Below are 13,944 nucleotides of genomic sequence, written 5' to 3' on the forward strand. Positions count from 1 at the left end.
TTATATTTTTTTTTTGGAAATTCATCAGGACTACCAGACTCCTGTCTTGCTCACTGAAGAAGTTAGAGGAGATATGTTGCATCAAGGCAGGATACTGTGGAAGAATATTCTGTCATTATCAGAATAGGAGAGGATGTGTAAAGTGGTGCTGAAAAGCCAATATCCATACTAGATGTACTTCAAGAGTTTTATTTCAGACTAGCGTTAGCCTGGTCCTGTGGACTTGAACTTCCACTAGCTGTTGGAGTGCAGTCAGGTGTTTTTATCAGAGGCAAGTTTTTGTTTCAGGGGTTCTGAAACTGTTGCATTATGATAGCTAAGGCATAGTAAGCAGGAATGATTGAAGAGTAATCATCATAAGCGAATTTTGAGCTGAACAAAAATGCTAATGCAATTTCACCAGTATATACACAAGAGGGATGAATTAAGAGAGCTTGAATTGCAGACATAGCACATGTAATTCTAGGAATGTTCAATTTATGAATCTTTAACATTTCTGAAAGTGAAAAGAAGGTTTTGTAAGAAAGACATTTGAATGATACCTTGGAGAATTGCCGCCTCTTCTTGTCTTCTGCAAGCTCATGTATTTAGTTGAATAATTTTAAACCACAGTGTTCAGAGGTGGTTACCAGTTGTTGCTCCTCATTTCCTAGGCTTTATTTTGACGACTTAAGAGGTGGGTTTTTTGTTTCTGCTTTTTTTTCTCTCTCAAAATGCTAAGCATTCATTACTTTAACTAGAATCACTGAAAACTCAATTTGCTTTTAGAGGGTTCCACATAAAACTGTAATATTTGAAAAATGATGTCTTATGTCTAGTATTTGATACCCCAAAACACATGAATACCCTAAGCTTTAATCTCTGTGAGTCTCCATTCCTCATCTGTGTCCAGACTCAGTTTTGGTTGTTAGTATTGTGATAAATTATTTATATCTGAACTATGCCTGTACTATGGTCATCATCTCCAAAGGATGAATGCCAACATCACCAAAGGATAAACACTAACACCCCAAGGACTAGTGTCGTTCTACGTTTTTCCTTGTTAGTTGAGAGTTTTAGTAAGAGGAAACAGCTTGTCTACTCAGTCAGAATTGCCTGGTGTACATTATTTTAGTTGGTTTTCCATCTATTGGAAACTTATTTCAAACTGAAATTCACGTGAAGTGATAGCATAAAATGGAGACTTTACTGGTTTTTTTTAGAAGGAAAAATAGCATCTTCTTTGTCATCTCACTGTCATGTGAACTAACAGAGTAGGTAACAGTTATAGGAAGGTGCCGTTGCAAGCAAGTATTTGGGAGGGGAGGAGGGTTTCACAAATATCTTATGGTGCATAAAGGAAGCCTGAAAAGTCCTGTTTCCAGTACTGGAGAAGAGTTTACCATTAAAGATGCAGTTGTGTCCCTGTCCTTTGTTTTGTCCTGGTTACCTAAATTGGTTTCCCTTCCGTTGACTGGAGTCCTGTCCTCTAGGCTTTTCATCCATGTTTCCATTTTCTGCTCAGCTGGGGTTTTTTTGTGTGGTGTTTTTTTTTTTTGTGTGTTCAAATCTACTATTGCTACAATTAGCATCCTGTTACTTTTCTGTCTTGTGGTCTGTTTTCTTTCTTCTTTTCTTAGATGAGGTTTGCATGTTCCTCCATGTTAACCTGAAACCCAGAACTGGGAGGTAAAGGAGATGGGACACAGAGCACCCGGATTCAAGGATTAGAGTGTCCCTTTGAAAGCCTTTAGGCCATTGCATACGCTTTTGTTTGTGCAGTATTAAACAGTCATAATGAGAGGCTGAGCTTTGCTCCGGGCTAGTGGCATCTTTCCCATTTTACCAGATTTGTAACGATAACGTGAGCTGCTTTTTCTGAAGCAACTGGATATACTCTTTTGTCATATGCAAAGCTTTCTTGTCTTCTTTCTTTTTATTTAGCTTATGTTGGATTCTTTCATAAAAGTGCTCAAGTTTCTGTTGTGCCAGGTTGATAATGGTGAACCACTGTTCAGGATTTTTATGGCATAGTTGGAAATTATTATGGAAGACCTCTCATTCCAGTATTAATTACACTTAAGTTTTATTAGCTAGAGAGTTGTTTATCTTTTGTTATCTTTTGCTTACTTATAAAATGTAAGACTGCTTTTATTGTGTGTCACAGTAAGCTGTTTGTATGTGTCTTCTAAGACAGTTGAGGATTTTTTTACCTTTAAAATTTAGAAAACTTAGAAAATTGTAGGTATGGTTTTATAGTTGACTTAAATCTTTGGCTATTGTCTTGTGAAACCTATGTGTAAGTTACAAGTCAAAATTTAGTGTGACTGTACAATTTTGAATGTCCTTAAGCTATAATACTCAAAAATACAGGAAGTTTGGATGGAATTACTCTTCAGTGCAGTTAGATTGTAAGAGGTATATAATCTTATATGACTGTACTTGTCACTACTGTGACAGGTTTTGCTAAGGTATAGATTTCAGAAACAGAATTAATTTTTGAATGCTTCTTCATATAGTGTGTGTGTTTTCTGTTCTTGTTTTTGCATTAGTATCTGAAGTCCGTATATCTCCTGATGTTCTTCTGGAGCACTCTGTGCCTTCTTCCTGCCTGGTTCCTTCGGACTCATTCAGTTTATCAGGTGATAATGTGGCAACAGCCATTCAAACAGCCAGCAACAAACAGCCTGTTATAAACCCAGCTGTTCTTGAAGAACAGGTAAAACCACAATTTTTGTGTTTCATTGTGGGAGCTTGATGTATTAAATATCTTAGAATCCTATCTTTTCTGTGCATATTTAGATTAAATTGCCTTTTAAGACCAAAAGGTCCTTGGATTTCTATGATACAGAGTTTGAAGTAAAATAATTTTAAAATGATGTTTAAATCCTGTAACTGGGAGACACCATACTACTTTGGTATGGACTGCAAGAGAGATAAGTGTGTTAAAGAGTTCTTAAAGGTTAAAGCCATGCTGATAGCTCTGGGCGTGAAAGTAGGAAACAATAGCAGGAAGATTCTCTAAAAATTGTTACTGTTAAATCTGTAAAGATTATGGCTGTACATATATGTACATATGTCATACTTGTATGTTTTCTCAAGGTGTTTTAGAATTAGAGAATTGATGTTGAATATTTATTTAATTAAATTCATTTCAGTTTTGTGGTTTTTTTATTATATTTTACCTTCTTTTTTTATTTTTTCCCCTCCGTTACTTTTAAAGTTGATTTTTAATTTTTATTTTTTTTTAAATGATCTGGCCAGTCCTAGTTGTGTGAACTTGATCTCTCCTTGTGGCTGCAATACTACTGAGAACTGCTCTTACCTTCTTTTTAGCTTTTAACTAAACGATTAGATGAGCAAGGGAGGGAAAAGAATTTTTGTCTGGAGACTAGTACAGGAATGCTAGATTGCTGAGGATGAGAATTCAATGGATTTGCCCACCCAGGTGAATTTTTACTGTCATTTCAGTGACATGTATTTGAACAAGTTTATTATAAGGTTCATTGTTTCAGGATGCATAGTGGTATACACTTAAATTAGAAAGTGCTCTTGGCTTTTTCTGAACCAATAAATATTTTGGGCTAATTTGTGACCCTCCCGTTTTCAGGACTGACTTAGTTTTTTATTTTTCTGGTAGTCTCATCAAGCTCTAGGGCTACTCATGCTGAAAGCTGAATTTCATGATTAAGTCAGATTTCCATAATGTGACTATTTAAAAGCATTTCTCTAGAGCTATTTAAATGCTTGTTTTGATTAAACTCACCCTTTTTGCTTTCCTTTTGAGCAGTACCTGTTCACACTTTCAGGAAGACTGGCTAGTACAGCTCCAATAGTTCAGTCTTACTAATGAATTAGTTACTGTTTTGTATTTCTTCCCAGCCTAATGTTCTGCGGAAAATCTGTAAAAAGGGAAGGAGAGGTGTGCCCAGATGCAAATGATACCAAAGAAATTTTCTTAGAAATCCAGAAGTTGTGGGTTTTTTCTCTTGAGAGGGGGGAGTGTTTATTTTCTTTTTTCACTGATGCCAGCCAGGGTAATTTTCTGTGTTGAAAGCTCTTCATCTGCCTCTCTGACAATGTTTTGGTAAGTAAATTTCTGTTACTGGCAGGATGGTCAAAATTTGCTTTTCTTCAGCCACAAAAGATCTTACTCTTTTTGATTTTGCCGAACAGTGAAATGTGAATAACCTGTAACCTTTCTTTTTTGAACTAGGCCAGCAACTTTGGCTTGTGTTCTCTCTGAAAGGAGGACTTTGGATATTCCGAAATGCTAAGGCTTAGGTGCATTTTTTTAGAAACAAAAAAATCATTTGGTTAGGTATTCTTACCAAAGAAAAGAAATACACTTTGTTACTTCTGAATACTTCTGTGTGCAAATTCTAGCTGTAGGCCATGTTTCACTTTTTCTCATCTTGTTCTGGTCAGCTACTGAGAGACCTGTGGTTCCATAAACTGTCTTTTTAATGCAGCAAATAATACATAGTAAAGAATACAACATTACGAAGTGTTACTAAAGGGAGAAAATGAGTTGAGAGGAGGTCCGTTAACATTTTTAAATGGAGATCAGACTTTGTGTTTCCTTTCCACATAAAGGAAAATGGCAGGCATAAAACTATAATGAAATATTCTTACACCTGTTAGAGGAGGACATTAGGAGAACTGTATTATTCTACAATTGTATCTCCAGAGCCTCTCGCAATTTCATGTTGAAAAAACTTCAGCATTTCATTTTCCAACCTCAGCTTTTTGACAGTGACAGACTCTAATCTTGAGTAGTACTGAGAAGTAAAATTAGCTCATCTAGCTTCTCTTTGCTTCTTACAGAAGGTGAATTCAGAGAACAAACTGCAGTTTCCTTTCTGTTTTTTTTTTTTTCTTTTTAATCCATTTTTGTCATGGATCTTATATATCGATGTACTGTCAAGATCTCAGCTCTTTTGGTTTGTTTCTTTCTTTGAATTCTTTGCAAGATCTTTATTGAAAAGTCAATCTATTATTTGAGCATCTGGAATAAGAAGTGTTAAAGCAGTGGATTAAATCGGGTCAGTCAAACCTCTCTTAATAAACACATTGAGATGTTCCTTTCACCACTCCTCCCCAAATCTCAAGTGCTCTTGGCTTTCAAATTGCTGTTGAAAAAGTGGCAGCTGAAATTAATTTACCAGCTTTTTCCTTTGAAGTTCCTTTGCTGTGATATAACAAATCTTTGCCTTTTTGTTTTTTTTAAGAGGGGGGAAAAAAAAGCTTTGGCTTTTGTTAACTATACCACAAAATGTTTTAAACCTCACCTAATTTATTTTTGTGCTTTTCTGAAAACATGGGCTTATTATCAGTGTTTCATCTGTTTCGGGTTGTCTATTCTAGAAGCCTTCTTTTCAGTATTTTACTTCTACAATTCACTGAAATAGCATTAACTAAATGTTGTAGACATGTCCCAATTACTCTTGTTCTGTTGGTCTAGCATCAAGATGAGATATTTATTTTAGCATTTATTTTAGCCATTCCATGGCTACTGTTTGCAGCCTGCTTTGGGTGAAAACATGGAGTGACTAATCCAAGGGGCAAAAAATTTGTATTCCCATTCCATGGCTACTGTTTGCAGCCTGCTTTGGGTGAAAACATGGAGTGACTAATCCAAGGGGAGTTTATTTCCCTGTAAGCCTGATGCTTTGAGACAAATTATTTGGTTTCACTTCTGTTTCTTTTCACCTCTTCTGAGTATTTTTGACCTCATTGGAAAGTGAGGTTTCTGTGCCACCCTCTTTCTTAAAACATTCTCCTAAAGTATTCTTGAAAAGCAGTTGAGGAGACCGGAAGGATTGGTGTGAACCCCTCTAGAATTGCTAGCTACTCTTCTGTTGTTGGCGCTTTCTTTTTGGCCAGCACGTCTTACGTATGAGAGTGTGCATGGCCAATTCCAGAGCGGTGTGGTTTCAAAAAGTAACCTTAGTATTTACAGTTCTTAAGTTCTGTAATGTCGTCTGGAAATGAAATTTGACTTGACTGGAATGTTGAATTCCCTTTACCATTTTGTTTCTCTTATGAATTAGATTCAACCAGATATTCCAGTTGCCTCTTTGAATGTAATTGAAGAGAAGACTTCAGTTACATCAACCGTTGCTTTGGTTGATGCTGAGACACAGAGAACAAATGAAGCAAAGAGCTACCTTCAACAAGCTGTTGCAAACCTAGAAATCAAGCTTTGCACTGCTGAAGAAGAAAAATTAAAAATTAAAAAGGTATGAATAAGTTTTTAAATTAAAAAAAAAAAACAAACCCAAAAAACAACCAAACAAGTTTTCTTAGCATTGAGCCATATGGCTAGAAGGTATAGTTATTCCCCCATGTTTTGGGAGTGAGTGTGTGGTCACTGAATTTGAAAGTGGTTTTGACTATCTTTATGAACATAACACATAACACTCTTTTATCTTTTTTTTTTCCTGGGAGCTCTGCTAGCTAAATTCTTCATATTCCTTCTGACCTGAATACGATAGAGTACCAAGCAGGGCTATGCCTGTAATTATGTGTCTGAGTTAGTGAAAGGTCACAGAGGCATGGGAGAGAGAAAGTTTAATTTCTGCTATTCTTAATACTGATCCTTGATAGCTGTCAAGGTGTGCTAGGGAAGGAGGAAATGGCTTGTTGGAAATGAAAATGAGGACAAGTAACTAGAGCCAAAGATGAGGGGTCTGGAATGGATTGATTTTGCTAGGAATTAAGTATGTAAAGGAGGGCTGGAAGGGGGAAGCATGAATATTGACTGTAAGAGGAGATAGGCTGAGAGCTAGAAGTTTTGCACAATCAGTTTCTATCTCTGCCGTTGAATCAAAGACTTTGAATCTCAAGAACTGTTTTTATTATTTTGTCCAAAAGCAGGATTGAACTAAACAGAATTGTTCTTTCTGTCCTCCTTATGACCCTCTCGGTTGTGCCTTTGTTTGAATAGCTGTACAGTGATCTGGCAGGTCATTTGTTTCTCTACTGGCTTCCTGCGTGGCTGCAGAAATAGTTGTTCTTGAGCACCTGAAAGGGTGCCAACAGCTTATGTATAGTAGGAATGAGTTTGGTAAGAGCAACAGCTGCATTAAGAAAAAAATAAAAATCTTTAGCTCTTTGTATAGCAAATAATTTTGAAGTTTATTGTCAGTAATGTCATTCTCCCTGTGTATTGGTTCATGTTGGGCAGGCTTCTAGACTTGAATCTCTGCAACATGACAGAATATTTTAACATTTTATTCATTTTGGAGCTGTAGGGTAGAGATCATTAGGGCTGTATGTAATGGGATTTCTGCCTTTGTAGTGAAACCATTTGCTAAAAGTACATTTAACATGCTGCTTTTCAAATGCAGAAAGACAGAACAAGCTATTAAAAATATGGAAATAATTAGAATAGAATAGAATAGTTCCAGTTGGAAGGGACCCACCAGAAGTTAAAGCATGTTGTTAAGGGCATTGCTCACATGTCTCTTAAACACGGACAGGCTTGGGGCATTGATCACTTCTCTAGGAAGCCTGTTCCAGTCTTTGACCACCCTCTTGGTAAAGAAATGCTTCCTATTGTCCAGGCTAAACTTTCCCTGGTGCAGCTTTGAACCATTCCCACGTCTTGACACTGGTTCCCTTGGGAACAGAGATCAGCACCTCGTTCTCCACTTCCCCTCCTCAGGAAGCTGTAGAGAGCAATGAGGTCAACCCTCAGCCTCCTCCAAACTAGAGAAGCCCAGAGTCCTCAGCCACACCTCATAGGACAGGACATGCCTTTGATTTTAATTACATTATACTTCTTGAAAATATGATCTCAATTTTAAAACTGCAATCAGAATTTTCTTGCAGAACTGTTTATCTCTCTGTATATTATGATAGCAAATGCCACAGTCTTCAGAACTGAAGTTAGTTGGATTGAGTACTGAATCTGTATTTTCACAGTTCACAAATGTTTGTAACTTCATGTGTTTCATTTTGTAAACTTTATAGGAATTAGAATCTTTACTGGAAAAACATAGTATTCTTGAAATGGATTTCCTGAAGGAAAAAAAAGAGAAAGTAACTTCACATCAAGATCATTACAAGACACTCCAGGTAATTTCTTTCTTGTATTATCTTACCTTTTTTTCAGGACGATTTTGTATAAAATATATTTATGTCCAACAAATATTACTGTTAAGTACCTGGAAGCCTGCTCCAAAGCCTTTTGAATTTAAAGAATTTCTAAGCCTGACTTGGCTAAGTAGATTATTGTAATTCAGACCACTCATTCTTACTATGATCTGTTTCGTAGAACAGATGAAAAGAAAAATACTTTGCACAGCGGATGTGTTTAACAGTGTGACAGTATGCCCAATTCTTTGTAAAGTATTAGCTCACTTGAATATGGAATAGTTTGTGTTGCATAATAAAAATCTCAGAAGTGTAATTAGATGCTAGACAATGGAATTAATATTGCTTCCATTGCAAAAATCAACATTGTTCATTAAATACATGTATGAAGTCTCACATACAAGACAAATTTTTCATTGAAGTTTTTGGTATTCTTCCAGTGTTATAGCATGACAAACTAAATATTATCAACTTAAAACATTTCAAAAGTTTCTTGTTGGTAATTCAGCTTCACTTAATGTATTTGCTGCTGTGGATGTTTGTTTTTTTTTAAGTAGCTACTCCATTGTTTCTCGCTTGTACTTAAGAGTTTCTGTAATAATTTGATTGAATCCCTGGCTGCAGTCCTTCCTAGAGCTTATGGTAATGTAATCATCTATTTTTTTTTTTTTCTTTTCTTGTTTGTGTGTAACATCCTACTCAGTGAAAGAAAGAATTTTTCTTAGCTATGTCATAAAAATAAGTTTTGCTTAAAAACCTTTTGATTTATGGAGTATCGTACCAGCTAAAGTTAATGATCCACATAAACTCTTGACAACCAAATCAGTGGATTTTATTTTTTAATACTTCCACAGTGCTCTTCAAGCAGAAGTATTTAAATAGTATTTAAACACTGGGGTTTGCAAGTATCAGTCTGTATATATCATACCTCTTTGAGTCAGGTACTACAGTTTTCAAAAATGGTCATAACCTTTAACTTTGTAGAAAAACTCATGTACATGCTCTTGTTGTCTTCTGGATATAGCCAGAATCAAATCAGAGAAGAAAAGTGAGTCATGCTTCTAAGAGCTGACAGTTAAAATTACTTTTATGAAACTTGAATACTGGATGCCTTCTGTTAGTACAGCTTTTAATGCCAATTCCTTTTGTCTTCCTCCCATTGGCTCCTACAGCACTGGGGTCAACACCTGTGGCCACACACTGAGTAAGTCTGGCAGCCACACAGTACAGATGTCTGTCTCACTAACATTTCTTTTTCCAGCAGAAACAGCTGGTTATTAGTGCTATTGACTTGAAAAGCTTAAAAGCAGACTGTAGCGGTGACTCTGGCATAGCTGTGGGAAGTCTCAGGATAAGACTTCCAACTGAATTGGTTCTGGCATCCTAACCTGTAGGTGTGCGTTGACTTAATTCCTCTTAAATTAAATTTCTAGGTTCATATTTAAGTATAGTATGTAAAACAAATTCCTCATGAGGTGGTTCTAACTGCTTTTTACATGAATGTGCTTTATTTCATGCACCTTTAAATTTACTAATTAACTGACTTGCAGCACTTGTGACATCGGGAATTCCCAAGCTGGTTTGGGGGTAATAGTGCTGGTCAGTTAGTCAGACCTTTAACAAAGTGATATTCAGATTAGATTGGGGTTTTTTTGTTAAATTATTGTGCTTAGTTCGTAGAGAAGATTTCACTAATCTTTGTCAGCGATGCCAGCGATTATTTTATTTTTTTTTCCCACCTTTTACTATTGATTTCTGCCTCAGTCAAGGGTGACAGTAATGTTACCACAGTTTTGTTGTCACAAAATTGTTTCAATAAAATATGCTTTCAGTTCTTTTTATATTAAAAAAGAAATTAAAATTGAAAGCCAATATCGGAACATAAAGCATATTACAGATGTTTTCTGAGCCGAGTTGGGATGTTGATGAAGTGAATTGTGTTCTGGACTAGTCTCAAACTTTCTTCATCCTCGGTGTGAAGGTGTACCAAGTCTTTGTAAAGTGTTGTCATTTAACCAATAGATGACAATGGAACGTTGCCACATCTATGCTTATGTAAAAGAGAAAAGGTCTTGTGTTTCGTCTACATAAAATTAGCTTTAAAAGTCAAGATTGAACAGAGCATGTAGTATTTTCACATTCTTACTGTTGTTTCCATATGTAACTGCAACAACCAGGGACAGTAAAAGGGCAGCAATTGCTATTAGCTAGTATTATAGATTTGTTTGGATATTTAATGCAATGGTCTCTTTGAGATCTTGAATTCCTACAAGCTGGTAAAATTAGAGTTACAATTCCCACATTCTTGCTTTGGTGTTTGTAGTATTTAAAAGGCAGAATAACATATTGTAATCCTAACTTCTTTGCATACAAAATGTAGCTCAGTTGAAATTGCTGTGGGAAGTGTAATTTTAGTTTTCTTGTGTGCAGTGTTGCAACCATAAAGTTGCATAAATTCAACTTTAGCTTTAGAATTCCTTGCTTATTTGGACAGGAAGGAAAGAAGTGCAAATGTATGTCTCTTTTTGGTCGGTATGTCAGTCTTATTTTTTTCCCCCTTTTTTGATCACATAGTCATATATATTCATCTCAACTTTTAACACCTCAGCTCTTCTCTAAATGTGAGGTGCTGCGTATTTTCAAGACATTTAGTGCTGGTAGGTAATACATGTTTTTGATGATAATACTGAATTAATGGCCATTTCAATCCTATAAATCTAACATTTTGCTGCAGTCCCATTGCGATATGTTGTAGAAATGAATAAATGCTGTGTTTTAAGACTATGAAACCCCAATTTGTAATATAGTGAAAAACCATTAACAGCGAAATGAATACTCCCGTTTAGTAGGTGATGTTCTCTTCTTTGCAAATCAGAGAGGGAACATTTAATTTGAGAAGGGAAAAGAGTACCTGGGTTCTAGTGCTTTGAGAACTTAATTCTTTGGACAGATTACTTAGCTGATAAGACTTCCGATGCTTGGTCTATCTACAGACAACTGTTTTTGATGATTCACTAAGAACTGGATCATACTTTTCCCTTGCTATTTCTTTGATTTACCACACAGTTGGACTTGAAATAATACTGCCTTGCTGCTGGAAAATTCTAGTTGTGGTTATACACATTTTTTCCCATCATCAACCCTTTCTGGAAGTTAAGCAGGCTGTTTTTTTGAAGAACAATATAGTTGATGTGGTGCGATCCTTCTTTTTGAAATAGATTCTTTTTTTCTTTTTGCAACTGACATCTATTCTTCTAACTTAACAAATCTATGGTTGTTTTGAAAGCACCAAAAAGGTTTTCTTTTGGACTCCTTGTTTCTGTTCCGCCTCTTTTTAGGGATTGTCTTTTAAATTTTTATTGAAAAAGTGGCTTCAATGTGCTTATTTTATTTAGCAATATTCCTGTTCTTGCAAAACATCATGATTAAAAATGAACTAACTTAATATAATTAGGCAGGTCAGATAGACCCCCTGTTTAAATGATGCTCTAGAAAGGTAAGAGAGGAAGCTTTATACAGCAGAAAACATTGATAGATCAGTACATAATGTTCCAAAGAAAATTAGGCAAGGCATGCAGTAACACTGAAGTCCAGCCATTACTGGTATTAGATGTTTTTTCATTTATTTATTCCTGTAACTGTTGATGGTTGGGGAATTTTTCATTTGAGTGCCTGTGCAAATGTCACATTAAATTTTAAAACTTCAAAATACGAAGAAAAGACTTTACATGCAGTTAAGGAAAGACAAGAAAAAAGAGATTTGGGGCTAGTTTCTTCTCTCCTAATTCTAAGGGATTAATTTATTTGTATTCTGATTAGTATTGACTGTTAATTTTGGTTTTGGACCCATATATCAAATTCATATATAATAGAATGCACACTTTGTTGTGTCTATCTCCTTTGGTTTTGACATGATGCTCCAAAATTTTAAAATACTTTATAAGGTATGTAAGAATGAAAACTTTATTTTAATGCTAGATTCATCATACAATTTTGCCTTGAAGTAGAATTTTACAGTGATTTTGATGTAATTTAGTACTGAGCATAATATGAATCTCGAAAATTGCACCTAATACATGTATAAATTTGCTTGTATTCATAGGGTGTTGAAAAACGAACATTAAATAATGTGGTTTAATCTGTTGATGCCTGATTTTATGTGTATGGATCCTTTTGATTTTTTTTTTTCCTCTTAGTATTCAAAATGATGTGTCTTAACTGTTGCTCCACCACCACACTTTATGGAGTTTCTTGCTTTCAGAATTGAATTAAGCCTCATAATATTTCATAATGTATCTTAAAATCTTTGATTTTTAGATTCAAATAATGTCATAGTAATCTCAATATTAAGGAAATAAATGACTGAATAAGTAAATACTAGCTCTAGTGGCTACGTGTTAAGCTTCCTATAATGAAAAGAATTTCTCTTGGAGAGTTGGCATTACATTTTTGCAATTCCAAGAACAAGAAACAAGGTAACTGATTTTGTTTTGATGTTGGGATTTTTTTTATCAGTTTTCTGATGCTGACAGAAGATGTTCCAGAAGTAGGGATGTTGGTTGTTGAGGAGGGTAGAGCAGCTTTGGAGAGCTGTGGTTTTGAGGGCTGAAGGTTCAGTGGTGTTGCAGGAAAGGGAGGAGGACAGCAGTTAAAAGTGAATGGAAGGCACTAGTAGGGATTGAGGAGTGGGAAGTTAATCACAGCTATCACCTTTCTCTCTGCTTGCAGTATGATCTTGTCCAAGGGCTAGTACTTCTTCTAAAGGACTGATGTGGTGCTGATCTGAGGACAGAGCAGCTGGTGTGTGTAAGGCACAGATGACTGAGTTAGGAGTGACTCTTCTGGTTTGTGCCTTTCCGAAGGCACCTCTTCCCTCCCAGTTCCCTGCGTTGTTGGATTTCTGTCCCCTCCTCCTTTTTTATTCCCCCTTCTGTTTCTCCACGTGTTCCTGCCCTTGCTTACCTAATGGATAAATTCAGCCCTTCTATGCCTTCCAGCTGCCTACATCTCTTCTTTCTTATTTAGTGTTGACAACTGGGGAGTATAATTTTGCCTCTAATGTGGGTACTTCCCAGCATTTGAGAGAAAAACAAACTGGGCTCTCTGACTTCCCCAGCCTCTTTTTTGTTGTCGTGTCCTGGTTTGAGGTAAACAGGAAAGTTGTTCATTTCTAGCCACTGCTAGACCTATGCTATCTGATCCATCAACTGTCCGTATTGTGAGGAGTCTCAGTAGCTGAAACCTGAGGAGACATGAGAGAAATGTGAAATTCACGTCTTTGTAATGAATAATTGGCCTGTTCATGTTGACAATAGGAAGGTGTCGAAGTTCGTGTATTTGGAATGAACACAAGTGATCCCAGAGAGAAAGCTTCCTGTTCTGGAAGACCACTGTGTTGTGCTTTTAATGTACATAAGCATTCTTGGCCTTGTATGAACATTAATTTCCTAAAGTAATTTCAAGAAGCAATCTTGCAATTGGATGTCTAGCAAAACAAGCTCTTGGAAGCACTTGCAGTTGAAGTGACAGGTTGAAATGGTTATGTTTTCTAGTGCTAGTTGGCCGTATGATGAATAAATTTTATATCCTTTGGAAGAGATAACTTTCTCTGGAGGAAGTATTCCCTGTGTGTTTATACTCTAGTTAATCACAGAATCACAGAATCTTCTAGGTTGGAAGGGACCTTAAAGATCATCTTGTCCAACTGTCAACCTCACTGACAAAAATAGACACCCACACAACAAACAAGAAGCATCACCATCACTAAACCAGACCTCCCAGCACCACATCAACCCGTCTTTTGAACACCTCCAGGGATGCGGCCTCAACCACCTCCCTGGGCAGCCCATTCCAATGGCTGATAAT

The 13,944-nt window shown here is 36.2% G+C and overlaps 1 protein-coding gene across 1 annotated transcript in view; it reads left to right on the plus strand.

Annotated features, from left to right (window-relative positions):
- Positions 1–2,531: 2,531 nt before the first annotated feature.
- The window catches only part of CCDC91 (coiled-coil domain containing 91), a gene marked incomplete at its 5' end in the record, with an annotated part of 112,934 nt that continues 101,521 nt past the window's right edge, over positions 2,532–13,944 (plus strand). The window contains 3 exons of the mRNA XM_014961910.1: positions 2,532–2,698; positions 6,033–6,221; positions 7,957–8,061. Coding sequence (XP_014817396.1) covers positions 2,532–2,698; positions 6,033–6,221; positions 7,957–8,061 — 461 coding nt within the window. The remainder of the gene's footprint in view (positions 2,699–6,032; positions 6,222–7,956; positions 8,062–13,944) is intronic.

This window comes from Calidris pugnax, unplaced genomic scaffold (genome assembly GCF_001431845.1).
Source record: "Calidris pugnax isolate Ruff unplaced genomic scaffold, ASM143184v1 scaffold704, whole genome shotgun sequence".
In the NCBI taxonomy this organism is placed as follows: Eukaryota; Metazoa; Chordata; class Aves; order Charadriiformes; family Scolopacidae; genus Calidris; species Calidris pugnax.